The sequence below is a fragment of the Enhydra lutris genome, unplaced genomic scaffold (genome assembly GCF_002288905.1).
Source record: "Enhydra lutris kenyoni isolate GAN:26980312 unplaced genomic scaffold, ASM228890v2 scaffoldscaffold97, whole genome shotgun sequence".
In the NCBI taxonomy this organism is placed as follows: Eukaryota; Metazoa; Chordata; class Mammalia; order Carnivora; family Mustelidae; genus Enhydra; species Enhydra lutris.
In genome coordinates, this window is record NW_019154181.1 from 1,856,982 (window position 1) to 1,883,347 (window position 26,366).

General features: G+C 56.9%; 1 protein-coding gene and 2 long non-coding RNA genes across 6 annotated transcripts; 2 read left to right on the forward strand and 1 right to left on the reverse strand.

The window, feature by feature from the left end:
- The first annotated feature begins 214 nt into the window (after positions 1–214).
- Positions 215–769, forward strand: LOC111139227. Its single transcript, XR_002640079.1, has 3 exons — positions 215–274; positions 493–550; positions 667–769. It is a non-coding gene; the product is annotated as an uncharacterized LOC111139227 (long non-coding RNA).
- A 269-nt stretch (positions 770–1,038) lies between these two features.
- LOC111139254 (GRB2-related adapter protein) lies at positions 1,039–25,637 on the reverse strand. Of its 3 annotated transcripts, none has more exons than XM_022491476.1 (5): positions 25,343–25,637; positions 17,396–17,493; positions 12,820–12,942; positions 4,242–4,410; positions 1,039–2,481 (listed from the first exon to the last, which is right to left on the reverse strand). In XM_022491476.1, the coding sequence occupies exons 1-5, from the start codon at positions 25,418–25,420 to the stop codon at positions 2,296–2,298; spliced, it is 654 nt and encodes a 217-aa protein (XP_022347184.1). In that variant the 5' UTR covers positions 25,421–25,637; the 3' UTR covers positions 1,039–2,295. The 3 variants fall into 3 exon arrangements, with proteins under 3 accessions (XP_022347184.1, XP_022347185.1, XP_022347186.1); XM_022491477.1 differs by having other exon boundaries at positions 2,137–2,472; positions 25,343–25,480; XM_022491478.1 differs by lacking the exon at positions 12,820–12,942 and having other exon boundaries at positions 2,137–2,472; positions 25,343–25,480.
- LOC111139255 lies at positions 19,349–26,366 on the forward strand. Of its 2 annotated transcripts, XR_002640082.1 has the most exons (4): positions 19,349–19,694; positions 24,502–24,686; positions 25,435–25,641; positions 26,031–26,366. It is a non-coding gene; the product is annotated as an uncharacterized LOC111139255 (long non-coding RNA). The 2 variants fall into 2 exon arrangements; XR_002640081.1 differs by lacking the exon at positions 19,349–19,694 and having other exon boundaries at positions 23,962–24,686.

Consider the following 26,366-nt stretch of genomic DNA (forward strand, 5'->3'; position numbering starts at 1 on the left):
GCTGGGGGAACCCTGGCCTCCCTGTCACCATGCACCTGCCCTGCCTCCTCTTTCCCAGGGGGCATTCTGGGGCCTCATGGTGGGGCTGGCAGTGGGCGCCACAAGGCTGGTCCTGGAATTCCTGCACCCTGCGCCCCCCTGCGGAGACCCGGACACGCGGCCGGCCATCCTTGGCAGTATCCACTACCTGCACTTTGCCGTCGCACTCTTTTTGCTCAGTGGTGTCGTGGTGGTGGCCGGGAGCCTGCTGACGCCACCCCCGCACAGGGCTCAGGTGAGCCTAACCCCAGCCCCTGACCGTGACCCCTGACCTTTAACAAACTTTGACTCCGGTTCCCCTTCTGACCCCTGACCCTCTGCGACTCTGGAATTTCCTAGCTCTTGACCCCTGTCCCTTTTAGAACTCAGCTGCTCACTTTCCATCCCTGACCCCTGCCCCTGTCTGGGCCCAGCCCTGTCCTGCCACACCCCCATCCCGATCATTCTCTCCAGATTGAGAACCTTACCTGGTGGACCCTGGCTCGGGATGTACTCATGGGAGCCAAAGCAGGTATGTGTGTGACCCTAGGCTCTGACCCTGACCCCCAACCCAAAGAGTCCGGGAGGTGGGGGGCACTAGGTGTGGCCCTGGGGCCTTCATCTCTCTCCTCCACGCCCCTCCTCCAGGCGATGGCCGGATACCCCAGAAGCACGCCTTCTGGGCCCGAGTATGTGGCTTCAATGCCATCCTGCTCATCTGTGTCAATATCTTCTTCTACGCCTACTTTGCCTGACACTCGCCCTGGGGGCAGGAAGCCCAAACCCTTGGAGTCCTCAGGTCCCCCTCGCTTTCACTAACGAGGACACCGAGGCCCAGAGATGTGTGGACTCCCCTCACGACTCCATGGCCGGTCAGCATGCAGGGACTCGCTGAGCCAGCAAAGCAGGAGCCCCGGAAAAGTAGGGGCGCAACGAACAGAAAGAACGTGATATTTCAAGAATCGAGCAAAGTAGTCCTCCTAATGGCAACGAAAATTAGATCTGTGATGAATAGCCTGATACTCATTTTACTGTTTTTATTTTGAAAACACGGGCCCGGATCAGGAGCAGCTCCGGACTTGATCGACTTGGTCGCTGGCCAGCCCAGGGTAGAGGATGAGCCTACGGCCCCCTCCCTGGGCTCTTGCCCCCATCCCCCCTGCTCCCTGCTGCCATGAGATCTACTTCTCCCTCCCTCCCCTCTCACTGCCCCTTCCACCACTAGCCTGGCATCCAAAGCGCTTTCTGAGTCCCAAAGGTGCCGAGACCCCAGGCAGGTGGCCCTCGCTCCTGCTGCTGGTTGCACGTTCTGTGTGGACGGGACATCCTGCCTTTCCTCAAGCCAGGGAACCACTCCAGATGTGAGAACTCCCAGTCCAGCCTCGGCCCTGACATCCCACCTGTGGTTTCCCACCTGTGGCCTGTGGTTTCCCTAAGTTCCAGGGCCCCAGTCTGTGCAGAACTTGGACCCAGGTGAACAAGAGCCAGGGCGGGCAGGTCCTCCGACGGTCCGGCGCCCCAGGCCTGTCCCGTGAAGCTTGTCCGTCGTGTCGGGGCTGCAGGAGAGGAGCAGCTCCCTCCGTGTCCATCACTGCACACTTCCTGTGGGCCTGCAGCGCCTCTTCCAAGTGTCCACAGTGGGGCAGGGGTGTGGGACACCCAAGTGGAGCCCCAAGTTTCATGGGGCTCCCGAGAAGTCAGTCTCCACCTGTTGTCATTCCATCAGTCCAGATTAACAGGTGTGCAGCCCCTGTCCTATCCCTCCTCACTAAGCCAGTTTCCCAGTAGCCAGCACCCCTCAAGGGCCATTTTGGGGGGGCAGGCAGGCCCAGCAGATGGTCAACCCAATTTGAACCCATCCAGCATATGCATGGTTCCTTGGGCAGAGCCCCCAAATTCCTGCAACATAGGAGTCCTCAAGTCTCTCTGAGTTTGGGGCCATTGATGGTGGGAGGTTGGGGGGCTTCTGCGCCCCTGCCCCAGGGCACCCTGCAGCTGGTGGCCAATGGGAAGAGGCCAGTGGGAAGCCCTGGGAGCTCACCTTGCCTGGTGGGCACCGAATTTCACAGTGGCTCTTGGGCCCCGGGGCCTGTCCCAGTTTGTGCAAAGCAGCAGGTGCCCGGGCCCGGCAGTGACGAGGCCCACGTTCTGGTCCAAGACCCTCGGCTGAGCCCCGTGGGACCCAGGGATGGGGCGTCCACGTCTTCTCTCCAGAGCTCAGTGTCTTGTGGATGGATGGACTGCAGGCTCTGCTCCCACCCCCGGGCCGCAACCCGGTCACAGCTGCACCGGCTGGACGTAGCTCCGAGGGAAGAACCCAATGCGTCCGCACAACCGGCCCCGCCACCAGTGGGGGTCAAGGTGCTCCAGGACCTCGATGATGTCCCCGCGGTGGAAGCTGAGCTGTGAGGAGTCCTGGGCCGAGAAGTCAAACTGGGCCTGGGCAAAGCAGGCCTGGGGGGCCTGTGCGGGGAGGAGGTGGTTAGTGGGGAATTTTCAGGAGGCCCCAAGAAGAGAAGTGATTGGCTTCAGGTGGGGGAGGGCAGAATTGAACTTGAATTCGCTTCTCACTCCAGATCCAGATAGATGGCCCCTCAACCCCATGAGCCCCCAGCTGCCTGTCCCTGAATGTCTGCGGCGCAGAGACTGTGTCTGCATGGAGCCCCAGGACTGTCTGGTCCCAGGAGCAGGCCCTACAAACTCTAAAGTGCCGGCAGCTGAGAACGGAGTTGACTGCTGTTGCCCTTCACCGGGCTTTGGGAGAGCATGTCGCCCACAGCTGCTCCCAGCTCTCAGGCCTGGGTTCTTGCCCTATCTACACCCCAAGGCGACCTGGGATAAGACTCTGCCCTTGTAGGACTCAGTTTCCCCAAACTGCAAATAGCAGCGGGACAAAGCTCTCTGCAGGCACGTCGGCCTGGCGCCATGACGATTACACCCAGTGTCCCCGCCCTGCCTGTCCCACCAGGATCTCTGTCCTGAGCCTGTGGAATCTTATCCAGGATGGGTGATAGGATCAGCAGACGGGCTCTAATGAGCGGTTCTCTGCCCAGGAAGGAGGAGGCGGTAGCATGGGTACTAGGGGACTGAGCCAGTTCTGGAGTGATCCCACAGGGTGGGTGACCCCAGAGCCTAGGCTGGAGGAAAGCAGTGGGCGTGGGGAGCCCTCAGGCAGAGCCGCCTCCCCCACCCCCACGCCGGCCTCCCGCCCCTGGCCAGCTCTATCGGACTCTGTCACATTCTCCAGGGGCAGATCTGGCCCAGGCAGTGGAGGGGAGAAGATGGAGATCGGGGACAGAGGCCTAGCAGGGGAACAGTTTGCTAAGACCGCGAGCTCACAGCTAACCCAGCCCCCATGGGCTGAGGAGGCCAAACATGCTGGGGGCACAGAGAGGGCATTAATGGGGGGTCTCCCAAGGCATGCTTTGACTCTCCTGGCCCATGAGATCCTAGGGCTCATTATATTGGACAGTGGGGAAACTGAGGCCCAGTTGAGGACTGAACTGACCCTGAGGTCACACGTGCTAGGGGTCTAGGAACAGGCAGGACTAGAGCCTCTCTGGGGCAGCCCTGCATCCCCTCCCCAGGATTTGCACTCTGGACCCTCTGCAGAGCCCAAGCTCATGTGGGCAGTCCTAGGGTCCTGACCTCTAGCCCCAGGCCTTGCCGACATCCCCTTCCCGAAGAAAACAGCACTTGTCGGAGCTAATAACCCCGTTGGCTGCTGTCATCATTCTAATCACACCCTGAGCCCGGCCAGCACGTCGCCCACGAACTCTCCTCACACTGCCCCCAACCCCACCCAAGCCCTGCTCCTGGGGGCAGAAACTGGTACGGAGCCAACCCCACAGGTGGTCCTGGGTGAGCCTCAGTTTCTTCAATCGTACAATGGCGACGATGAGGCCCCCAGCGGACTCAGGAGGGTTGGCAGGGTGTCGTACCCTCGTGCATTCAGAAGGCACGGAGGACCTGTGACCACGCACGGCGCCGGTACCTGAGCACAAGCCAGACACGGGGTGCCCCCTGCAATGTCCACTCTGCTCCTTCCCTTTCCCTCTGCGTTTCCACCCTTGCTTGTCCTCCCGCGGCGCCCCCAGGATAGGACTTCAGAGTCTGGGCTGGCCCCCTCTCCCGACGCGGGGCTGCAGGGAAGGAAGGGAGGCCACGCCCACGCCCCGCCCCGGCAGGTGTCTCCGCCCCCGCGGAGCCGCCCGCCCGCCTACCTTGAGCGGGGTCTCCTCGTCCCGCAGGAAGACCTGGCGCTGCTTGGCGATGGTGGTGGTGCGGTAGAAATCCACCAGCTCGTTCAGGGAGTTGAACTTCTCTTCCCACAGGAAGTACTTCCCAGAGGCCTCGCGTAGCACCTTGAAATGCTGCACCTGGTCGCCGTAGCTGGGGGAGAGGCGCCGCCTGAGCCGGGTCGCCGGGAGGGTGGGGGGCTGTCCCTGCTCGCACAGCACTCCCCCCGCCCCCCGCACCCCGCTCCGGGCCTCCCTCCTCACCCTCACCGGGAAGCTGGCCGCTCTGGCTCCCGGTGCCACCTGCGGGTGGGAGAAGGGACAGGGCCCGGGCCCGCTGACCTGGCCTGGATGGGAGACCTGGTGACTCCCCCTCGGCGGTGGGGTGTGGAATTACGGGTGTGGGCCCTGGAACAGACCCCTTGGCCGCTGTGCGACTTTGGGCAAATCACCGAACTTCTCTAAACCTCAGCTTCTTCATAATGGTAGTGACTCCCTTCCAGATAAGTGTTCAGAAAATGCTGCTTATGGTTGATTGACGGCTCTAAATGGGTTCCTCTGAGAAGGAGGTGGTCAGACAGTTCCTCCTCTCCCCCAGCCGTGACATTCTCCCCATCCCTCTCCCGGGCCTCGCAGTCGCTCCTGAGGAATGAGTCCTAAGGCCATCCTGACTCAGACAAAGCCTGCCCGTGTATTGGGTGCTTCATGTCTCTTCCTGCCCCCTACCTCAAGAACCAGCTATGGCTCATTGCTCTCCGGATAAAATCTTAACACCTCGGACTCAAGATCTGGCTCCGGTTACGTGCCCAGCCTCATTTCCTTCATACACTTCATACACTCTCTTCCCACATGCCTCATGTCCCATGCCAGGACAGGCCACGATGGATTGGGACCGGAGGTGGTGCCGGCACGGGTTCTGACAAAGGGCAGCACAAACCACTATGATTCCCCTCACTGCTCCGGAAGTGGCCGGGGCCCACAGCATGGCCCAGGAGGTGCAAATCGGGGCCTTTGTACAGTGGGGAAACTGACATTCCAAGTGCAAACCATGACCTTCCCAGGGTCACATGGCAGCAAAGCCAGAACTGGGGCCTCATGTCAAGTGTCATTCTAGCACACTCCCCTGTTCTCACCGTATAACAATAGGAAGAATAATTATTCCAATTGTGGTATTGATAATGTGCCAGACCTTGTCATCCCAAGTCCAGGACTACTCCCTGGGCTGTAGTCCCCAGGAGCCCTTCCCTCTCTCAGCCTCTGTGCCTGGTCAAATCACAACCATCCTTCCTGTCTCTGGTCAGCTCACCTGGGCCTCAGTGTCCTCAGCTGCCCAAGGAGGGAGTGAGGGGGAGACTGCGGGCAGCTGCAGGGAGAATACCCAGCTCCCAGTAGGAAGAAGCTGGTTTAGGGAGCTGAGAGCCCAGGAAGCCTGGGGCTAGTGGGCGTGGCAACGCATGTGTGCTGGGGTCACAGGCGGGCCACTGGGCATGCGCTGGCCCCTTGGCCACCTGAGCCACAGGCTGTGCTCTCATTCTGTGAAAGACTAAGTGAGAACCAAACAGTGGTGTGGAGATTTGATAGTAAAAAGGCAAAAGCACCTCCTGGGTTCTAAGTTTAAATCTTGTTTTATAAGCCAGGGTTTGCCCTCAGCCCGGGTTCCCATGTTAAGGGGTCCAAACCACATAGAACCCCTCTCTCTGCACTTAAACATATCCCTTCTCCAGGCCTTTGCATACATGATTCTCTCTAAATTCTTCTCCAGTTAAACTCCTACTCATACTTCAAAGCCCAGGTAAAATGGCCCAACTCAGAGGCAGAGGTCTTCTTGGGTTTCTCAGACCCTCATACAGCCTTCTCCTTCCAACCCACTTCTCTTAATGGCTTGCACGGAAAAGGTAGGGAGGCAGGACTAGGCCCTGAGGGTCTAGCCCAGGTGGGAAAGGCTGGACTTGGGGAATGCAGAGTCATGGCCCAAGGCTTTAAGTGCTCATCAGGGTGGTTTTTTCCTGAAAACCCTCTCCTGTTTGCTCTGAGCTGTGATCCAGCCCTCCAGGGGTCCTGAAATAGACCTGACCCTCTAAGACAGATCCAGATCTCAGGGCAGCTTAGCTCCAAAGGGAGCCAGTTCCCCGACCCCAGGAGGCTCTGGGACCAAGTGGAGAAAAGATCCCAAACCTGAGACAAAGCCACTCAAGTGCTGTCAGCAAGCATTGTTCCCAGGTGACTAAGCGGCTGCCGCTGTGAGCCAGGGGACATGCAGGTCTGTGTTCCTGGGACGGAACTAGGGCGGGCAGGCGGAGGGTGCTTCCTGCCCTGTCTGGCCTGCCACAGCCTCCCAGAGGTCACTCACTTTCCTTGAGGCACCTCTGAGCCCAATGGCTCCTGGGTGCCCTGTCCCAGCAAGATCAGGGCGGCCCCAGCCCCTAGACTTTGGCGCGGGTGCACAGGGAGGAGTGTCTCTCAACTAAAGGCTGTGCAAGTGAGAAGCCAGGAAACCAGGGAACCCAAGGACTCCGCGTCTCAGCCATCCAGTGCAGAGGCAGAAGGCTCTGACTCCAGGCGGTCCCCAGGGAGGAGCCTGGGGTATGGGCAGCCCCTCCCCTTCGGGTAAAGGGGCAGAGAGATGCGTTGTAGGTTTGTGAAGGAGATCTCAACCCCCAAGTGACCACCTGGAAAGTGAGCCAGAATGAAGTATTCCCTGCTCGCACAGGAGAATCAGCGAGTAGAGAACCGGAGATGAGGCAGGGAAGGAGCAAGGGACCCAGGACTTCTAGAACCTTCCTATCTGAGAATTGGAGAATTCTCACATTGGAGAAGCTTGCATGGTCCAGGCCCCTTGCCTGTGTGTGGTACATATCAGTGCTCTAAACGGCAGGTCTTGTCCCTTCTCCCACCTGGTCCCAGCATCCTGTCCTATAGAGAGGAGAGAGGCCTGCCCACAGCCAGGATCGGCCATGCTGGGGATGCTGCTCTGCGTGGAACCTGGGCGGGGCCCCTTCTGATCAGTGACCGTACCTGTCTGAGGCCAAGCAGGGCCATCTCCATGGACGACCCTAAGGACTCAGCATCTGGGGCAGCCACCCACCTCCAGCCAGCTGATGTGCGGCCTCATGGGGCCTGTACTTGTGATTTTCCCAGGATCGCTGTCCCTTCACTCTGCCTGGTCTTGGCCTTAGCCATCCTTCAAGGCAGGGGGTCTGAGAGCCCCTTAGACCCTCTGTGGGCTCTCCAGACCTCAAACCCTCACCCCCAGGCCCTGGGGAGCTACAGGGCACAGAGTGGGACCCATATCTGTGTCCAGATGACCCTAGACACCCTGCTGGGTGAGCCCTCCTGAGCTGGAGAAGGAAAGGGCAGCCAGGATAGGGGTCGAAGCCTGGGCAAGGCCAGGAGAGGGGAGCTAGTCCCTGACAGCGGGCCAGTGCCTGGGAGGTTCATGTGTATGTCCTGGCCTGTGTGCCCCATGTGTCTGAGTGTGTGTGTGTGTGTTGGGGGGTCCTTCTCTCTCTGCTCTGCCACAATGACAACACCTGTGGGTCCCTTTCTTCACAGCCATGGGTGTGTTTGTCTCTGTGTGTGACCCCCACAGCCACCTACCCAGGGGCAGAGGGGATGGGCCTGGCCTCTGGGCTGTCCCTCAAGGACCAATTGAGGCCCGATGCTAGCAGCAGCCTGTCCTGCCCAGCAGGTTTTTCTGGCCTGGTGGCGACGGCCACAGCAGCTAAGGGGACAGTGACAGAGCAGGGAGGATAAAGAAGGCTGGGGTAAGGTCAGGAGGCCCAGGACTGCCCCAGCTAGGGCCTATGGTGGGCCCTCCCGGGCGGAGGTCTGTGTGCTAACTGTCCACGGGGTGATCTCCACGAGGCATGGCCCTTTTAACCTCTGCTTTCCCAACTGTGACAACGGCTGGAGTGGGGGGAAGGGATACTTAGGAGTACAGCCGGTGTGAATAGGATCACAGTGACCTTGGCAGGGACCCATGGGTCGTCAGGACTCAGGAAATGAGGATGGAAGGTAGAAGAGGTCTGCCCAGGCACAGAAGGTCATGGGCCCTTGCTCTGTTCTTCCTTGCTGTGTGACCTTGGGTAAGTTACTGCACCTCTCTGAGCTATAGCTTCCTGCCACCCAGGCTTCTGGGGATGGCTTCCTCTCCCTCTCGGCGTCTGCCTGCCTAATGGAGCACCCTCCACCTTCTGCCACTTCCTCTCTCCTGCTTCATTTCCCCAAGAGCCTTTATCATCTCCCAAGATTTCCTATAATCTGCTAATTGTTTCTTGTCTGTCACCCCAGTGGAAACGAGTGCTTAAAGGACAGGGAGCTTGGTCCTATTTTGTTCATGGCTGCATCTGCAGCACCTGGGACAAGGTCTGGTGCGCGGTAGGTACTCTGTGGCCAAAGCAAACACACATGCATTGACTTCAGGGCACCTCTGGCCTGAAAGGCACTGGGGAACCAGCTGCCATTCACAGCAGAAGAGCCTGGATGGAAGCATGGGGCAAAAGTCACACAGCCCAGGCACTGTGCCCCAGCCTTGGTCCCCGGTCTGCTGGCTGTGCGCTCAGATGTGCCCCTGCAGCTGGAGAGGATAGAGCCCTCTGTAACCACGTAAAAGGCAGCCAGCGTGGCCACTATCCTCCATGAGGCAGTCCGAGGCCCATAAACCCCACCTCTGACAGCCTTATGGGGCTTGGCATGAGCATGCAGGAGATGCCATGTGTTGTGGGGTCAGAGTCCTCAAAAGCCAAGTCAGCGAGGGCGGAAATCTTCTCACACATGAATCTGCACAGCTGTCACTTTTCTGGATGGCCACTGGGTCCCTGGACTTTGTGACACCTGGGGTTACTGTCTCCACATTGTGGATGAAAACATTACTGCCAAAAGAAAGCCAGGATCTGCCTTGCAGCAAGTTCTGAGTAAAGTCAGGACGAGAACTGGGTCCCCTGCCACTCCGTGTCACTGCCCGTTTCAGAAGAGCCCTGGATTTGTGGGACAGGGGGCTGGGAGGCACTGTGTGGCCCTTACAGGGAAATATAATGATAACTACTATCACTTGGCATTTTCGGAGCACTTACCATGTGCTAGGCGGCATGCTAAGCACTTGACACAGATGTCCATTTTGTAGATGAGGAAACTGAGGCTCAGAAGGTAAATTTGCCCAGGGTTAGGCAGGTAGGAGGTATCAGAGCTGAGATTCTTGCTCAAAAGCCTACACTCGTAGCCATATACGCCCTCTGGGTCTGTTTCCTACTCTAATCCCTGCCCAGTGATCTTCCAAGGGCCACTGAAACACCCTCGTGAGAGACAATGGACCAAGAATGGAAGCAGGACCTAGGTAGGAGCCCTGGCTCCACTGGGACGAAACCAACGGTGGAGGCTGCCACCTGGTGGTGCTGTGCACAAACTACAGCTAGCTGAGGCCAGGAAGCTCTTGCCGGTTCTGACCTTGGCAGGATACCTTGGGGGAGGCACCAAGGGGCATGAACCAGTATTTCTCTGAAGGACACGAGCAGACCTCTTCCCAGGACATTGGTGCTGGCCCCCCTGCTCACCAACGCTCACTGCATCCTATGAAGGCCCCTTCTGGTCAAACTTGTTGCTATCCAAACCACCCCCCACTGTCCCAACTCTGGACCTTTGCCCATGTTGGTCCCTGTGCCTGCATTCCGTCTCCAATCTTTGTGCACCAAACTCCTACTCAGGCTTCAGGGCCCAGCTCAGATGTCGCCTTCTTCGCCAGGTGTCGGTGTCCCCTGTCACTGAATTCCCCTTATTTATTCATTCATTGTGGAGACCCTGGGCCAGGCTGTGTCTACTCTTCCACCACACTTGGTTTGACTCCTTTCCCGGTTCTGTTCTGTGGCGCTCGCTCACACACACACACACACACACACACACACACACACACACACACACACACAGGTAGGTTGAGATGTTTGGGTTGGAAGCTGTGCGTGTGCACGGGCGGGGCTGCATTTACCGAGAAGCACCAGAAGAGGGCAGTGCACAGGGCCTTAATGCTGGAAGTTCAGGCATCGGGATCTGTTAGCAGAGGAGGAAGGGGAATGGGGGGGCTGTTGGGGGCTGGTTGGGAGGGCCACCACCTCCCCTCAGCTAGGGCTGCAGAAGCTATCCCAGTGACTCCCCTGTGCCCCTCTTTGCTGGGTGATCTTGGACTTTGGATTCCTGGAAGAACCCAGAGCTGGCCCAGCCCACCTGGTGGGCTCCATTCCCAGACCACCAGGCCCTTGGACAGCCAGCACATGTAAAATTGCCATTTCCTGCTTTTGCAGGGACCCAAGAGGGAAGTGGGGGCTGGGCTGTGGAGGTGGGAAGGTGACGGGGAGGGGGAAGTGGGGAAGGAAGTTACTCCAGGTGTCCACAACCATGGGCGGGGTGGGGTCAGGACTAAGAACTCACAGCATCTCCCACACATGTGCACACTGACGGTACTCCCATTTTTAAGATGGGAAAATACAGGCTAAAGTAGGGCCAGAGCCATTCCCATCCCCTAGGGTAACCAGCCTGTTCCCCGAAGTGGGCGTTGGGGGAGGGAAGAGAAAAGAGCCCACAGCTGTATGCAGAGTTTGGAGAGCATCAGGTAAGTGTGGTGACCTCTCATGATGTTGGATCATTTTTACAACCTCCCCCCCGCCCACCAGCAGCTTTCCTGACCACAGCAGTCTGCTCTACATGTGTGCCCCAGGCCCAGACAGGGAGCTCACCACCACACGACCCTCCGGTATGCAGATCGCACTCTACCATCAGAAATAGAAAAGGACCAGCGCACATCACACCCATCACAGAGCTCACCCCAGGGTCCGGAAGAGCCTGGAAGGCACTGACCTACCTCCTCACCCCCAGCCCCTGCATTAACCATCAAAGGGGTCTTGTGTTCATTTATCCTTTGGACAATCAAGCCATCGGCTGTGGACCAACTCCATCCTAGGAAATGAACTCTTAGCGGCCACACCATCAAGCTCCAGAGTCAAGCACCTGTGCCTCCTTCCAGCTGCAAGCCTGCCACCCCAAGACTGCTGTCTGTGACAGTGAGTGCCTCCTTTGTGCAGGCTCTGTGCCCACTGCCCACGGAGACCCTAACTGTTGGTATGGATGTCGGCCCTGACATCAGAGATCCACAGCACTCCCTGATCTGGCTACTTTTCATGCCTTCAGCCCCCACCAGAGTCCGAGATACCATCACCTCCTGCCTGGCTCTTCACTGGCCAACCATCCCTCCTCCTCACAGCAGCCAGAGGGATCTGCTGAGAAATGGAAGCCAGTCACATCTCCCCCTGCTCCAGACCCTCCGTGGATCCCTATTGCTTGGAAGAAAAACTCCACCTCCTTGTCAGGATCCCCCACCTCTCTCCACCCAGCTTCTCTGCTCCAATTACGCCACCTCCTGTGGATGCCAATGCACCCCCAGTGCATCCTGCAGACCCCAGGGCCTTTGCATTTGCTGTTCTGTCTGCCTAGAAGTCTCTCCTTCCAGATCCTCATTCCCGGAGACCTGGGCAGCCTCTGCTTCCAGGTTCAGATCTTTGTTCAAAGGCCATCTCCTCAGAGCGACCATCTCTGACCACCTTGACTCCTGCTGGATGCCTTGTTCACTGTCTGTCTCCCCCACTAGGACAGAAATTCATAAGGGCAATTGTCACTGCATTTCCCCAGCCTCTAGAATAGGCTGGCCCATGACATGAAGCTTAGTAAATAATCCGTGAATTTCTGCCTCTACACCCTGCTATTCCAGGCACTGAGAACAGGAAAGACAGAGACCAAACCCCTTCCCCTCTGACTCCCAATTCCTGTTTTCTACTTTCCAGCCTGGGTTCCTCCATTTCCCTCCATTTCCCTAAAGGCCTTTAGGTTTGGTTCCGCACCACCCAGAGGCTGCCACATCATGCTCGAGGGGCTGCCCATCACAAAGACACACCCTTCCAGCACGGCCACCCTGCTTCAAAACCGGGCATTATTCTCATCACTCTACATCTATTGACTCAAAAAATATATACATTGACTCATGTATTCCTTGTCATGACTCATTTCACATCAGAGGAAACAGGCCCAGAGAGGTTAAGTGACTTGCCCAAGGTCACACAGCCAGGAAGTGGCAGAACGAGAATACAGGCCCAAGCAGCCTGGGTGCCTAAGTCCATTTATGGCACCATGTGGCGGGACCCTGACCCCGACTGCAGCACATCCTGGACCCCTGCCCTGGGGGTCTGGTACTCTCCTGCCCTCAGTTGCTCCTGTCACCTCAAACCCCGGCATCCTTCTTCCTCTCCTCAGGATGAGTACTCAATGGCTCCTCACTGTTCATAGAATACCAGCCAGACCCTTCCTGCTGGCACCTGAGACCTTGAAGTGGACCCAAGCCTGCTTTCCACCCCCCCCGGGGTGCATGTCATTCCCCGACCTGCTTCCAGGCTCCGGCTGCCCCTCCTCCAAGGATGCCGCTCCCTGCACCACCGTCTGGGAGCTCATGTCCTGTGCTTCCACGCTGAGCTCCAATGCCGCCTCCCTGCCCACCCTCCTCTGCACTCCCCCAGGGATCAGAACTCACTTCACAGAGACCGAGAACTCCCCTGGGGAGCTCTCACTCTCCCGGATCAGAAAGGCTCCCAGGTGGTTCCGCTTCATCAGAATCTCTTCGGCCAGCTGCCGGGAAATCCTGCCCGAGTACCACCTGCAGAGAGAGGGGACAGGTGAGGGCAGTGGGAAGGCCAGGCTGCCCACTTCTCCGTGTGCCAGGTAACCGACGGGGCTGATCTTCACAGCAGTGCCGAGACACGAGAGGGATGATTGCACCCATTTCACAGATGAGGAAGCTGAGGCAAAGACATGCAAAGCGACAGGCCCAAGGTTACACGCTGCCTCAGGCAGGACCTGGGACCCAATCCCAGCATTTTGGCTCCCAAGCCCAAGCCTTTCCCACCATGCCAGGCAAACATCCCCTTAGGAAAAGAGAGAAATCAAACCTTAGTGAACCTCCACCCAGCCAGCCCCAGCTGAGCTCTTCTGTTTTAGATGATACATTCTTAAAAGTGGAAAAACAAACAAACAAACAAACAAACAAACAAAAATGGATGACAAAAGCAATAGCAGCTTTGGTCTGATGAGGAAGGATCTCACCCTGCACCCATTTCACGGATGCACAAACGGAGGCCACCTGGATTTTTTTTCTCCCAGGTACAAGTCCCTTATCTGGATGACCACACAGAACTGGGAATGCAGAAGTGCCTGGCAAATGCTTAGAGTCTTGTAAGACCCCACACTGTCCACGCCCCGCCCCGTGACCGGGGACGAAAGGCCGGGACTCCGCTTCTCTGCCAGTCCTGCCCATCTTGCTGTGTGGCCCAGGCAACCCCCCAGCCTCTGTGGGTCTTGCCGCCCCTCACAGAGTCCAGGTGGTCTCTGACTGGACCCTTTATTGTGCAGATGGGGAAACTGAGGCCCAGAGCAGTCAGTGTCACATGGGGGCACCATGGCCAAGCAGGGGCGGGGTCTAGAGACTCTGTTCCTTGTAAGGCTTCCTTTCCCTCGTTCAGCAAATGTTTCCTGCGTCTGAGCTTGGCACCGGGGGCGGATGTGAGGTGGGACTTTTTTCCTGTTGTCTCAGGATGTTGCTGAGCCCTTGAAGCCCAGGGCAGGGGCGACAGGTGCAGGGAGCACCCCGCGGTGTCTTGCCCTGTCCCCACTCCCCACTATGTCACCTGCCAAAGGAGGATGCTGGGATTCTGTCCTGGGGCTTTTTTCTGGCAACTAACAGAGGCCTGTGCTCAGGGGGTGCTGAGCCCCCAGAACACTGTCAAGTGATGACCGAGTGGGGAGGGGAGGAAGGGCGCAGGTGGGTAAACATTCAGCTCCCCTGTCCCGGATGGAACATTCTGGGGAGACTGTGCTCTCTCCCCGCCATCCCCGGTGCCTGTCGCCGCCAGCAGCAGCTGTCCTGTTAACACACCCCTAATGGCCAGCTCCTTCCCAGGTCACTTCCCACTCCAAAATGAAGTCCTTGTCCTCACACTGTGTCTCAAGCCCTGGTTCCGGGGAGCTGACACCCAGATGTGGGGACCCCGGAGCCCGTTTCATGATGGATTTCCTGGGAGGAGAAGTGGTAAAAGACGGTTGCTGAGTGTGGGGGCTCGAGGCCACCATCTGGAAAGTTCAGTCCAGGTCCCTGGAGTTCGGGAGGCTGGGATGGAGGCTTCTAGGACAGAGGCTGAGCTGGGGGCCGGGGGAAGGGAGCTCCTCCACCCAGGAGCCCCAGAAGGACACAGGAGCAGGGGCCCAGTGGGGCCCCAAGTGGGCGTTTCCTGAGGGCCTGGGTGTCTACAAAGAACCCACAAAACCCCACAGGAGGCGTCAGTGTGTGGGCGCCCATCACCCTCAAAGGCTTCTGCAAACACACCCTCTGAGGCGGCCAGCCCTGCCCCCATCAGAACAAGGCAGGGCTGGTCCTCAGGTGGCTTGAAGGACAGAGAGCAGGAGCAACATGTCCAGAAGCCCCCTGAACCCTGGCTCTCTCCACCATGCCAGTGCCAACTCTTCTTAGGGCCACCTCGTATCCTCCCCCATTTCCCTGATGTGGAAACTGAGGCCTGGAGAAGGGCAGGGATCCCCCAAAATGTTGCCCAGCCGGTCCCTAGCCTCAGGCCCTCCCCCAGGGCTACCCCCTCCCCATGTCTGGTGGGCACAACCTGGGGGGGGCGGTGGGGACCCACAGCACAGGGCTGCAAATCCCATGCAGACTCTTGCCGGCTGTGTGTGCCTGGAAGAGCTATTCAACCTCTCTGTGCCTGTCTCCTTGTCCATGAGATGGTGATGGTGGCACCCAGCTTGCAAGGGCCCCTGGGAGACTGGGGACCCTCATGAACTATCTCACACCCCTTCTCCCGCAGCACTCCCTTAGGCCCTCCCTGGCAAACTTCTACTCTAACGCCCAGGCCCAGTGAACCATGCCCTTCTTCTGGGAAGCCCTCCCTGCCGCCCACTGGCGCACGGTTGGGTGGGTGTCTCTGGGGCACCTGGTTCCCTGGCCAGACAGGGGAGACAGTGAGTCCTCAGGGAAGGAGCGGGGCTGATGTAGGCCAAGTAAGGCCTTCTGGGACCCCGGCTCTCCCCTCACAACCCCACACCCTGGGGCCTGATGGGCTGAGTCAGATACTAAGCTGGATATCCCCCTCGCTATTTCGGGGCCCCAGACAGGAGCTGAGGTTAGCGGACAAGGCACCCAGGCATGGCCTCTGATGGGTGGGTCAGGGGCCTGAGCTCTGTCCCTGCTCTGTCCCAGACACCAGTGACCAGAACTGATCCCAGGGACCCCCAAGAGATCGGACACTGGGACCCTCCACGGCTTCCTATGGGTGGAGTCTCGTCTCAACCCCCAGCAGCGCCCAAGTCCTGGCCTTGTGCTGACATCTGCTCAAGGCTTCCCAGCAGCTTTGGGACTTCTGGGCTTCCGGCTTTGGCCGGGACACTTCCTGCCCCTGGAAATATCAGGTCTTCCTGATACCGCCCCCCCACCACGCCGGACTGCGAGGGGTCACTCCGCCTGTGGTTGTTCCCAGGGGCTCCTGGCATCTCTCCGTGTCCCTCCACTTGTGCCTTCCCTTTATTGACAGAAAGGCTGTAAAAGGCCAAAGGGGCAGACCCCTGACCCTGTCACTTGGCGTAGCGGGCTGCTTGTGGGGCCTGGATCTGGGAGCTGCAGCCCAGCGCACCGGCTAGGGGCGGCAGCCTCTGTGTGCGAGGCCCGAAATGCCTGGAGCCCCGGCGGGGGCGTAGCGGGGACCCGGGTGGGATGGGGTTTCCCCAGTACAGGAAGCTGGAGGCGGGGGCGGCTTTGGAAATAACTCGAAGACAGATGAAGAGGAAACACCCCCCAGGCCCGCCCAGGCACTGTGCCTCTTGTCTCCACCCCCCCCCACCCCCGCACACATCTCGTGGTCTCTGGCCGGTCCGCTCCAGCCGCGTGGCGGGGTCATGGTCCACATTCAACTGAGTCCCTCCCCGGCTCAGCCATCTCTGCACACCCCACCACCCCAGGCCTGCCATTTGAGGCCTTCCTGGTGGTCCCACTGCCATGGGTTTGCCCTCACCGTCCTCCCTGTCTCCTCTCCTAGGAATACCTTTCTCCTTTTCTACCTAGCTAACTCCTACGCACCCTTCAAAACCTCATTCGGTGCTACCTCTTCTGAGAACCCTTCCCCAGTGACCTCAGGGTTGACTGTGTTCCCGTCTTGTACTTTCTTTATATCCCGTCTTTCCCCTGGGATAGGGCTGTTCCAACTCCAGCCGCTTCTCCTGTGTCTCCAGCATCACCCGGGCGACCCCCCCACCCAGGGCGGTGGCTAGTGTTTGATGAATGACTGAGTAAGAGACTACCTCCGTCAGCATCTCAAGAAGATCTAGTTGGTTTTTCCATAGGTTCTTGGCCACTAGGGCCTGTTCTGGGACTGGGCTCTGCCCCAGCCATTCCCAGAGCGGCGGGCTGGGATGCCACCTGCTGTGATCCTGATGGGGGCTTCCCTAGGCCCCACACATGACTCCCACTCTGCCTCAGTCCCAGAGCATTGGTCTGCTCAGCTAGTGTTCAGCTCCCCTCCAAACCCCAAAGGCAGGACCTACAGGATCTGCTTCCCTCCCTTGCCCGACCCCCGTCGCCCCTCCCTTGTCCCCCTCACTCATCCTCACACAGGCTGAGCCAGCCTCTTAGAGAGAGCTCTAGAATCCTCTGCAGATTGAAGCCTCGGCCCTTCTTGTGTTACACATAGGGAAACTGAGGCCCAGAGTGACCACACGGCAGCCAGCAGCCTAGCCAGCCCACAGCCAGGGGCCCTGTCCCTCCAGGACCCTCCTGGATGTTCCCCGGTGTCGCAGATCCTCAGGGTTGTGGCCTGGACCGGCCCTGACTCTGCCACCATCTGGTACTCCCATCTCTGTCCCTGCCCCTGCTCAGGGTAAAGACAGGGAGCTCCAGGCAGATGAGTGGAAGCAGGGCGAGGAGTCCCCATGCCTAAGGGGTGCACCAGGACCGAGCTTTTCAGGCAGCTTGGCTCAGCCTGGGCCAGGCCAGGTGGGGACACTGGCTGCAGGGGTTGGGGTGGGGGAGCCCTTAGGATAGAGATATAGCCACTCACGGGTGAGGCTTGACGCGGATGTAATTCTTGGGAATAAAGCCCTCAGCGCCTCGGAGCTCAGCCTTATACCAGTTCTGGTCGTCTTCCATGTTCAGGATCTGCGGGCAGTAGAGACACTCACTCGGGCAGCTGCCACCTGCTGAGGTCCTGTTGTTCAGAGACCCCAGGTAGGGGGTCCCAGGACCCATTTCACAGAGGAGGGCTAGGGACCTGCCCAGGCTCACAAGGGCCAAGTCTGATGTCACAGGCCTGTCCCCAGGAGGGTCACAGACTCCCCAGGCTGGACAGTTGGGGACCCAGAGTGTGGGTCAGTGGGTTGAACTTTGTGGGGGCTGGAGCTGGACTCTCAGGATCTGTCCCCCCAGAGCCCTGGCAGACCATACAGTGTTGGGGGCAGGCACCCCAGGGTGCCTCAGTTCCCGAGCTGTCCCCCTGAGCATGGGGACTCCACAGCATCTGTATGCCACGCACTGAGCGTGGTCTGAGGTCCCCCGGGAGGTTGGGGAGTCCCAGCCTGAGCTCGGCTCCTCCTGATGGTTCACCAGGGGTCACTTGCCTTTAAACAGCCCCTATTATCTGAGTTCGCGGGCATCATTTCGGGTCGGTGGGGATTCAGGCACCAGTGAGCAGACAAGGGAGGCCTCTGGGCTATGATGAGGCTGCAGCCCAGCCTGCTCAAGTCACATGGGCCCCTTGTCCATGGCGTGAGGCCTCTGCAGCCCCACAGGTGGGCGAGAGGAACTGAAACAGCCGAGTGGGGGGTGAGTGTTGCCGTGGCTGAGCGACCAAGCGGCCACAGGGAGGAACGGGCCGGGCCTGGGGAGTGGGTACAGCATGAACCCTGGGGCTCCTTCCTCCTTCCCCTGGGCCAGCCTCCCACATGGGACAGTTCATCACCAAAGGCTGCAGATGAGGCTCGTGAGGCCCAGAGGAGGCAGAGCCTGTACAGCAAGCCAGAAGCCTGGGGTCTGGGTTTCTTGACTCAGCTGCCCTAGGGGAGACCATGGCCCATGGAATTTTAACCCCACTCCACTCCCCACTTGTGTCCAGACCCGAGGCCAGGGGAGCATCTGTCCTGTCGGTCTTAGAGCAGGTGCCAACATTGGCGCAATCCTAGTGGGTATTTGTTGAGGGAAAGAAAAAAAAGTCAGATATACAACAGCATCCCAAGGAGAGGGCATTGGAGGAGCAAAGGCCCAGGGGCAGGCTGACGCAAAGCCATCAACTTAGTTCGATTTTGCCAGGAAGAGCTGAGAGTCGCTGCCTTGGGCCCAGGCCTTGCAGACAGGCACCCCCTTATCTGTCTGCCAGGCCCCGTTGAGCTCCTTCCTTCCTGACTGTGCAGCCTGGGCAAGGTCAACAGCCCTGAGGGGGTGGACGGAAACAGGTGGCTTACTCAGGACAACTTTTGCTGAAAACAAAACAAAACAATTCTCCGACTTAATAGGACGCTTAAAACCTGTCAGCTGCCTTCCATGGACACGACTTCAAGGATGATGCCTGGGACCCTGGGGCTACCCTACTCTGTTGCCTTCTGACTCTTTCCACAGTCCTGCCCTCTGTTTCTTCATCTGTGAAATGGGCACATTCATGGCCTATGCTGAATGCAGCAGTGTCTTGGAACTACAAAGTCCGGTGGCCGTGTGAATGTCCTATCTCAAATAGAATCTTTGTTTTGTTTTATTTTGTTTTGTTTTCCTGCCATCCCGATCCGAGGACCAGAAATGTTCTCATTGGTCACATGAACGGAATTCTTTTTCTTTTTTTTAAAGATGATATTTATTTGACAGAGAGACAGAGAGAAAGAGAGAACAAGCGGAGGGAGTGGCAGGAAGAGGGAGAGGGAGAAGCAGACCACCTGTGGAGCAAAGCCCTAGGTGGGGCTCGATCCCAGAACTCTAGGATCGTGACCTGAGCCGAAGGGAGATGCTTAACCAACTGAGCCACCCAGGTGCCCCAGGAGCTGAATTGTTAATGTTCACGTGGTTCAAAAGCTATAAAACCCTCTGAGACATGAGAATCTGCACAAAGGAAAGGGACCAGCTCCTCCCCGGGCGAAATCCACACCATGGGCTGCCCCCAAGCCTTTTTTTCCCACCACGCCCTCCACCCGGGAGGCTGTCCTACCCCCCGCCAGTACCCCCCTTCCCTGGCCAAGGCATTCACTTCTCAGCTATGCCCTGAGCACCTACGGTGTGTCAGACACTGTGCAAAGTCCTAGGGACACAGCAGGGAACAAGGAGCTTCCATGGTGGAGGGCAAAGGAAGACAATAAAGAAGGAAGGAAACCAGTTCACAGGTAATTCAATGTAGTGGTAAGTGCTCTGAAATTGATTGAGGGCTGGGCACTGTTAACAGGGGGTAGATGGGGTGGTCAAGAAAGTCCTCTCTGAGGAGCTGATGTGTGAACTGAGGCCCAATTTATAGGACAGAACCGGATGTGAGAAGATATGGGGAACAGTATCCAAGGCCGAGGCAACAATCAGTACAAAGGTCCTGAGGTGGGAGCTGTTCTCAGAACAGAGAGGAGGCCAGTGTGCCTGGAGTTGAGGCGGGAGGGCAGCACTATAAGGTTAAGTGAGGAAGGCGGGCAGGGTGAGAGGATGTAGGTCTTGTGGGCCTCGGGAAGCAGGTGAGAGAGATCTTACTTCAAAAGCCAAGAGAGGCCATGGAGGGGCATCAGGAGAGGCTCGGGCTCTGAGTCATGGCTGTTGTGGGGGAATGGGGACAGCTGGGAGTGGGGGCGGTGGGGAGCTTCTGCCCTGGCCTGGCTGGGAGCTGGGGAGACCCCAAGGGGCGGGCAGCGCGGGTGGGGGTGTGGAGAAGTGGTCAGGGTCGGGAGAGGTGTCAGCAGAGTCGCTGACAGGGCTCAACGACGGGCTGTGCATGAGACGGGTAGGGCGCGGCCAGGACAAGTCCAGGGGTTGGCACCTGCAATGGTGGCCATCAACCACTGTGGGAAGGGCTCCAGGGAGCAGGTTAGGGGGCTCAGGGTCGACTGCCCTGGGTCAGAGGTGCCATTGGCCTTCCCTCTGGAGATGCCAAGGAGGCTGTGGGCTCCCGGGGTCTGGGTCTTGGAGGCCAGGTCATCCACCAAGAGATGGAGGTGAAGCCACCAGCCACGTCCCTCCTCCAGCTGGGAGCAATGGGGTACTGTGTCCCCAGAGATCCCTGGTCTGACAGGGAGGATGCTTTGTTCCAGAGCCATATGTCCATTGGGGGCCATTTGTCCAGAGTGGGGGCACCTGCCACCTAGACTTCCTCCAATATCAGAGTTCGGATTTATTGATCCACAGGGGCTCTGGTGGGCTGGGATCTGCCTGCAGGCCCTGCTGTGACAGGGTCCGGCCTACAGGGGGTGCATGAGAAACACTCGCTGGAAGAGTGAGTGGGATGGCTCTAGGAGGAACCCCTCACCGGACCCCAGCCCAGCCCAGCCCAGCCCAGCCCAGCCAGGTAAAGGGGGGCCAGCAGACCCACACGCTGAAGCCTGGCCAGGGAGAAGAGGGGACACAGCATGACATCCCAGTCATGTTTTTACTGTTATACAGAAAGAGGGCTTCACAGGAGTGGGGTGGCTAAAGCATCTCGGGGACAAAATTTAAAGGGGCGTCAAGAAACTCAGGCATCAAGATAAAGAATATTTTAAGACAAGATGTTAAAAAAAATCAAATCAGGAGCACCTGAGTGGCTCAGTGAGTTAAGCCTCTGCCTTCAGCTCAGGTCATGATCTCAAGGTCCTGAGATCAAGCCCCACAACCGGCTCTCTGCTCAGCGGGGAGCCTGCTTCCCCCTCTCTCTGCCTGCCTCTCTGCTATCAAATAAATCAATAAAATCTTTTAAAAAAATCAGTTTTTTATGCAAAATGCATAAAATGCAAAAGCCGATTACATTCATAAGTTAACAATAATCTATCGAGATCAATCCATTAACGAAACAGCGGTAGGTAGGGTGCTCATTGTGTATGATGTTACCCACTGGGACGGATGGGTCCAAATCCCCTTGTGCTGTATCTCCTTAATTTTTCTTCAAATCTAAAACTGTTCTGAAAATTAAAATCTATTTAAAAGTTAATGCAAGGGGTGCCTGGGTGGCTCAGTAGGTTAAGCCTCTGCCTTTGGCTCAGGTCATGATCCCTGGGTCCTGGGATCGAGCCCTGCACCAGGCTCCCTGCTCAGCAAGGAGCCTGCTTTTCCCTCTCCTCCCCACTCATGCCCTCTCTCTGTCCAATAAATAAAATCTTAAAAAAAAAAAAAAAAAAAAGAAAAGAAAAGAAAATGGGACTAGCTCATGGCTCACGTCCCAAAACCAACCACTGCTAGTTTTTCAGATCATTTCTTTCTAGAAAGTTCTTTTTTGGGGGTGGGGGTACAAATCCTGTGCACGATGGGCAATTTTCCTTCCACAAAATTCATCCCTCCACAAAATGAATACCTATTGATTATCTGTGTAGAGTTGACCCCCCATGTGGATACGTTTGCATTCTGCTTTTTGCCATTGCATCATGAGATTTTTTATGCCATTAAATGCCCTCCCCAAATAGCATTTTCAGGGCTGTACGATATTTGATACCATCCCTAGGTGGGCAGTCTAGGTTGATTTCACACTGCAAACTTGCACCCAATTCCCTACCCCTTGCCTGCTTCATTCTTCCCCGTGCACTGTCTCTGTCTGACAAATTCTGTATGTTACTTATTAATCTGGTTTGTGGCCCTCGTCTGCCACCAAAATCTCAGCTTCCTGAGCAGTAACTGTGCCCGTTTTCTCCTTGCTGAGTCGCCACTACCTAGCAGAGGTCCACGGACACACTGAGTTCTCCCTGAGTCCCCGTGAGAGAACACACATACATCTCTGACCATATCTCAGTTTCCCAGAGGCAGAATTTCTGGGTCATAGGGCATGGAGAGTCTTAGCTTTTTATATGTTCCCCAAGTTCCCTGCAGAATGACTGTGTCACTTTACGTGTCCACCACTCCCCTGTAAAAGTGCACATTTTCCCACACCCTCAATAACCTGGGAGATTCTTTTTAAAATAAAATTTTGCTGATCTGGCAAATGGAAAACAATTACTTGCTTTAAGTCGCATGGTTTTTGTTATTGGTGAAATTGGGCACTTACTTGCTTACATTGCTTCTTTGGCAATTTCCCCGTTCATATCTTTGCCCACTTTTCTAGTACACTGTTTGTGATTTTCTTATTGATTTATAAGAGCTCTTTACATATTAAGGACATTAATATTTTGTCATGACTTTTTTTCTTAGTTTAGCCATCTTCATTTCTTACCTAGTAGACTGCAAGTGTCCCTCTCTGCTTCCATTCCTGTCAATCTGTTATCTTTTGGAAATGTAAATCTGATCACATTTTTTCCTCCAGTAAAAACTTTCAGTGAGTATACCTCAAATTTGGAATGAAATACAAATCTTTCACAGGCCCTGATGCCTGCCTGCCTCCCAACATCATCCTTACCCTCTTGTTCTCACTCACTGCTCTTTAGCCACAGAACTTTCAACTCTTCAAACACACTAATATGGTCCTACCACAGGGCCTTTGCACCAGCTGTTTTCCACCCCGCACCTGGTGCTCTCTTCCCCCGGCTCTTTGCATGGCTGATTCCTGCTCATCCTTCAGGGCTCGGCTAAGGTGTTATCTCTCTCTCTCTCTCTTTTTAAAGTAAGCTCTATGCCCAGTGTAGGGCTCGAATTCATGACCCTGAGATCAAGAGTCTCATGCTCCATTGACTGAGCCAGCCAGGGGCTCCTACATCTTAACTCTTTCAAAAGACTGTCCTGACCACCCCATCTGAACCTGTCCCCCTGCCCCCTCCCACTCACCGTCACTCTCATCCCATCTCCCTGTGTGATTTCTTCAGTCCATTCATCACTGCCCTACATCACTTACTCTCTGGAATGTCAGCTCCCAGAGGGCAGAGACTTTACTTGGTTCCTTGTTATAGCCTCAGTGCTCAGAACAACACCTGGCACAGGGTACGTGCTCAATAGCTTGACAAATGTTTGCGGAGGGAAGGAAGAAAAAGGCAGGTCTTGGGGCGCCTGGGTGGCTCAGTGGGTTAAGCCTCTGCCTTTGGCTTGGGTCATGATCTCAGGGTCCTGGGATCGAGCCCTGCATCGGGCTCTCTGCTCAGCGGGGAGCCTGCTTCCCTTCCTCTCTCTCTGCCTGCCTCTCTGCCTACTTGTGATCTCTGTCAAGTGAATAAATAAAATCTAAAAAAAAAAAAAAAAAGGCAGGTCTTCCCACCGCCTGGCATTCCTCCAACATTCTTTGAGCCTAAAGGGTCCCCTCCCTAACCCTCCCCGGTCTCTGCAGACACGAGATGCAAATCCCACTGCGAGGGATGCTCCCATTTCAGCTAACACATTAATGATTCTGCCCTTTCTTCTCTTCTGCAACATTCCCCACATTTGTTTGCTTTATTTAAGATTTTATTTATTTATTTGTCAGAGAAAGAGATTGGGGGGGGAGGGGCAGGTAGAGAGGGGGAAGCAGTCTTCCTGCTGAGCAAGGAGCCCAGTGCGGGGCTCGATCCCAGGACCCTGGGATCATTACCTGAGCCAAAGGCAGATGTTCAACCAACTGAGCTACCCAGGCATCCCCATTTCCCATGTTTTATTAGAAGCCTACTGTGGGCCAGGCCCTGCTTTACGTCCAGGTGTTCCGGTGTGCTCCAGGCCTCGTGAGCTCACTCCTTCCTTAGCGAGCTCCTCTGTTAGAAGCAAACATGCTGGGAGTTGCCTAATGCTTTACCAAAAGTTAGTGGGAAACATGACTCATCTTGCGGGGGGGGGCATGGGTGCAGGAATCTGGGAGGGAAGTGGAGATGTCGTATTCTTTACACAGTTGCCTTGGGGGACCCCTACTGATCCCCCCAAGCCTCCCACTGAGCGGTCACTCTGATCCCCAGCTGGAGCTCGACCCCTACCCCTTTCCTATTTCTTCATTGTCCCACTCCCCACCGAGCCCCAAATCTGAGTCTGAAAACTGCTCTCAGAGTAGTCAGTGAGGTCTCTGAACTAGACCCAGCTCTCACAGGATGTCTCCTGTCCTGACCAAGGTAGTGCTGGTGCTAAGGCTACCCATGTCCCCTGCAGGCCACATGTCCCCAGGAGGCCCAGCCAGCCACTCACATGGACATAGGTGCTGGCATCCTGGCAGAGAGAGGAAGGGGATTCCATAAGTGGACATGGTTCCCCCTGTGGAGCATCACATTCCTGAACCCCTACCCAGGCTGTTCAGTCTCACGGGGACAGAACAAAGGTTCCAGAATCAACTGGTGGTATGACTTTCTTTGCTCTTTCCTTCACGCTGCTGGGAAGCTCCTTCTCTGCCTTTTTATCTCCCCCCCACCCCCTAGAGTGCGTACACTTCATCCTGAAAGCTTTTTTTTTTTTTAAAGATTTCATTTATTTACTTGACAGACAGAGGTCACAAGTAGGGAGAGAGGCAGGCAGAGAGAGAGAGGGGAAGCAGGCTCCCCGTGGAGCAGAGAGCCCGATGTGGGGCTTGATCCCAGGACCCTGGGATTGTGACCTGAGCTGAAGGCAGAGGCTTTAACCCACTGAGCCACCCAGACGCCCCCATCCTGAAAGCTTTTCTATCCCTCCCTCCCTCCCTCTTTGCAACTGTCTTTTCAAACTCTTCCCAGGAAAACTGGGAGGCCTGGGGTTGAACAGACTCCTGCCAGGCACCATGCTAAGGTCTCCTTGAATCCTCACAACACGCCCCCGCCCGTGAAGGACGGGTCATAGTTATCTCCCCATTTCCGAGATGGGGTCACTGAGGCTCAGCGGGAGGAGGTAGCTTGTCCAGAATCACACAGCCAGTACCTGGAGAGGCCGGACTCTGTCTGGGGTGTCTGGGGTGGGGGGGTGTCCCGGGCCCCTGATTCTTAACACCCTCCCAGCTCAGCCCAGCCCAGCCCAGTCCCCCTACCTTGAGCGTGTCCCCTTTGTTGAAGGCGAGCTCATCACTCTCCGTGGCCTGGAAACTGTACAGGGCCACAGACTCCATCCCGCTGTCCCCAGGCCCCAGCAGCTGGGCTCCGAGCGGGGTCGGCTCTTCCTGCTTCCTCTGCAGTCGAGGACCCAAGGACCCGTCTTCCTTTGTTTTGAGAGCGTGCTGGGCTTTTGAAGCTGCCCCTGAGGGAGGGGAAACAGGAAGCTGACATGTCACGGAGCACGGCGGCGAGCCTGTGAGCGGCTAGGCCTCTACCTCGGACCCCCAAAGGCCAGGTATGACTCTTGGGGAGTCCCCAGGGAGCCCCGGGAGTGGGTCCCCTCTTCCACCCATGTCACAGATGAGATAAGGAGGTTTGCAGAGAACGAGAGCCTTCCTGGCAGCTCAGGCAATATGTCTCATGGGCCCAGCCACCCCCACCGGCTTGCCCTCCACGTTTTCTGAACTCTGATGCCTCTCAGGACTCCCCAGGGCCTGCCTCCCCGACCCCAGCTCTTTGCCTGACATTCAAGGCTCTCCCAAGCCACCACCCCCACCCACCAGCCCTCCTCTCCAGATCCAACCTTTGTTATCCCCTCGCCCTGTGAACACACACTGGGCTCCACCCTGCTCTTTCATGCCCCTTTCCTCTGCACATATGTGACCTTCCCCTTTCTCTTCCCAGGAGACTCCTGTGCATCCCTCAAAGCCCAATTCAAAAGGTGCCTCTTTTGGTTTAAACACTGGACGTCCTCCGTGCGATTGAGATCCTAAGGTCAAAAAGAACTGCCAATAAATCTTGACCTCTCGTTAGTAGGTTTGTCACGGGACGTGGTATCAGGGTAACAATTCTGCAACAACTGTGTATTACGGGAAAGAGCATCAGTGGATAAATGCGGTGGCGTTGCTCCAAACCCTGGTTCTTTCTGGGAAAGAAAGGAGACACAAACCGGGAAAGGCAAAGCAAGGAAGAGCCCCGTGGCGTTGGATGGGAACTGGATGGCTCAATTGGAAAAAAAGC

Excerpts from the sequence above, each read along its gene's own strand:
- LOC111139254 (XM_022491476.1), bottom strand. The coding sequence starts at position 25,420 with ATGGAGTCTGTGGCCCTGTACAGTTTCCAGGCCACGGAGAGTGATGAG. Across the intron at positions 17,494-25,342 it reads ACAAAGGGGACACGCTCAAG|ATCCTGAACATGGAAGACGA; the intron begins GTAGGGGGACTG and ends TACTGCCCGCAG. Across the intron at positions 12,943-17,395 it reads ATCCGCGTCAAGCCTCACCC|GTGGTACTCGGGCAGGATTT; the intron begins GTGAGTGGCTAT and ends CTCTCTCTGCAG.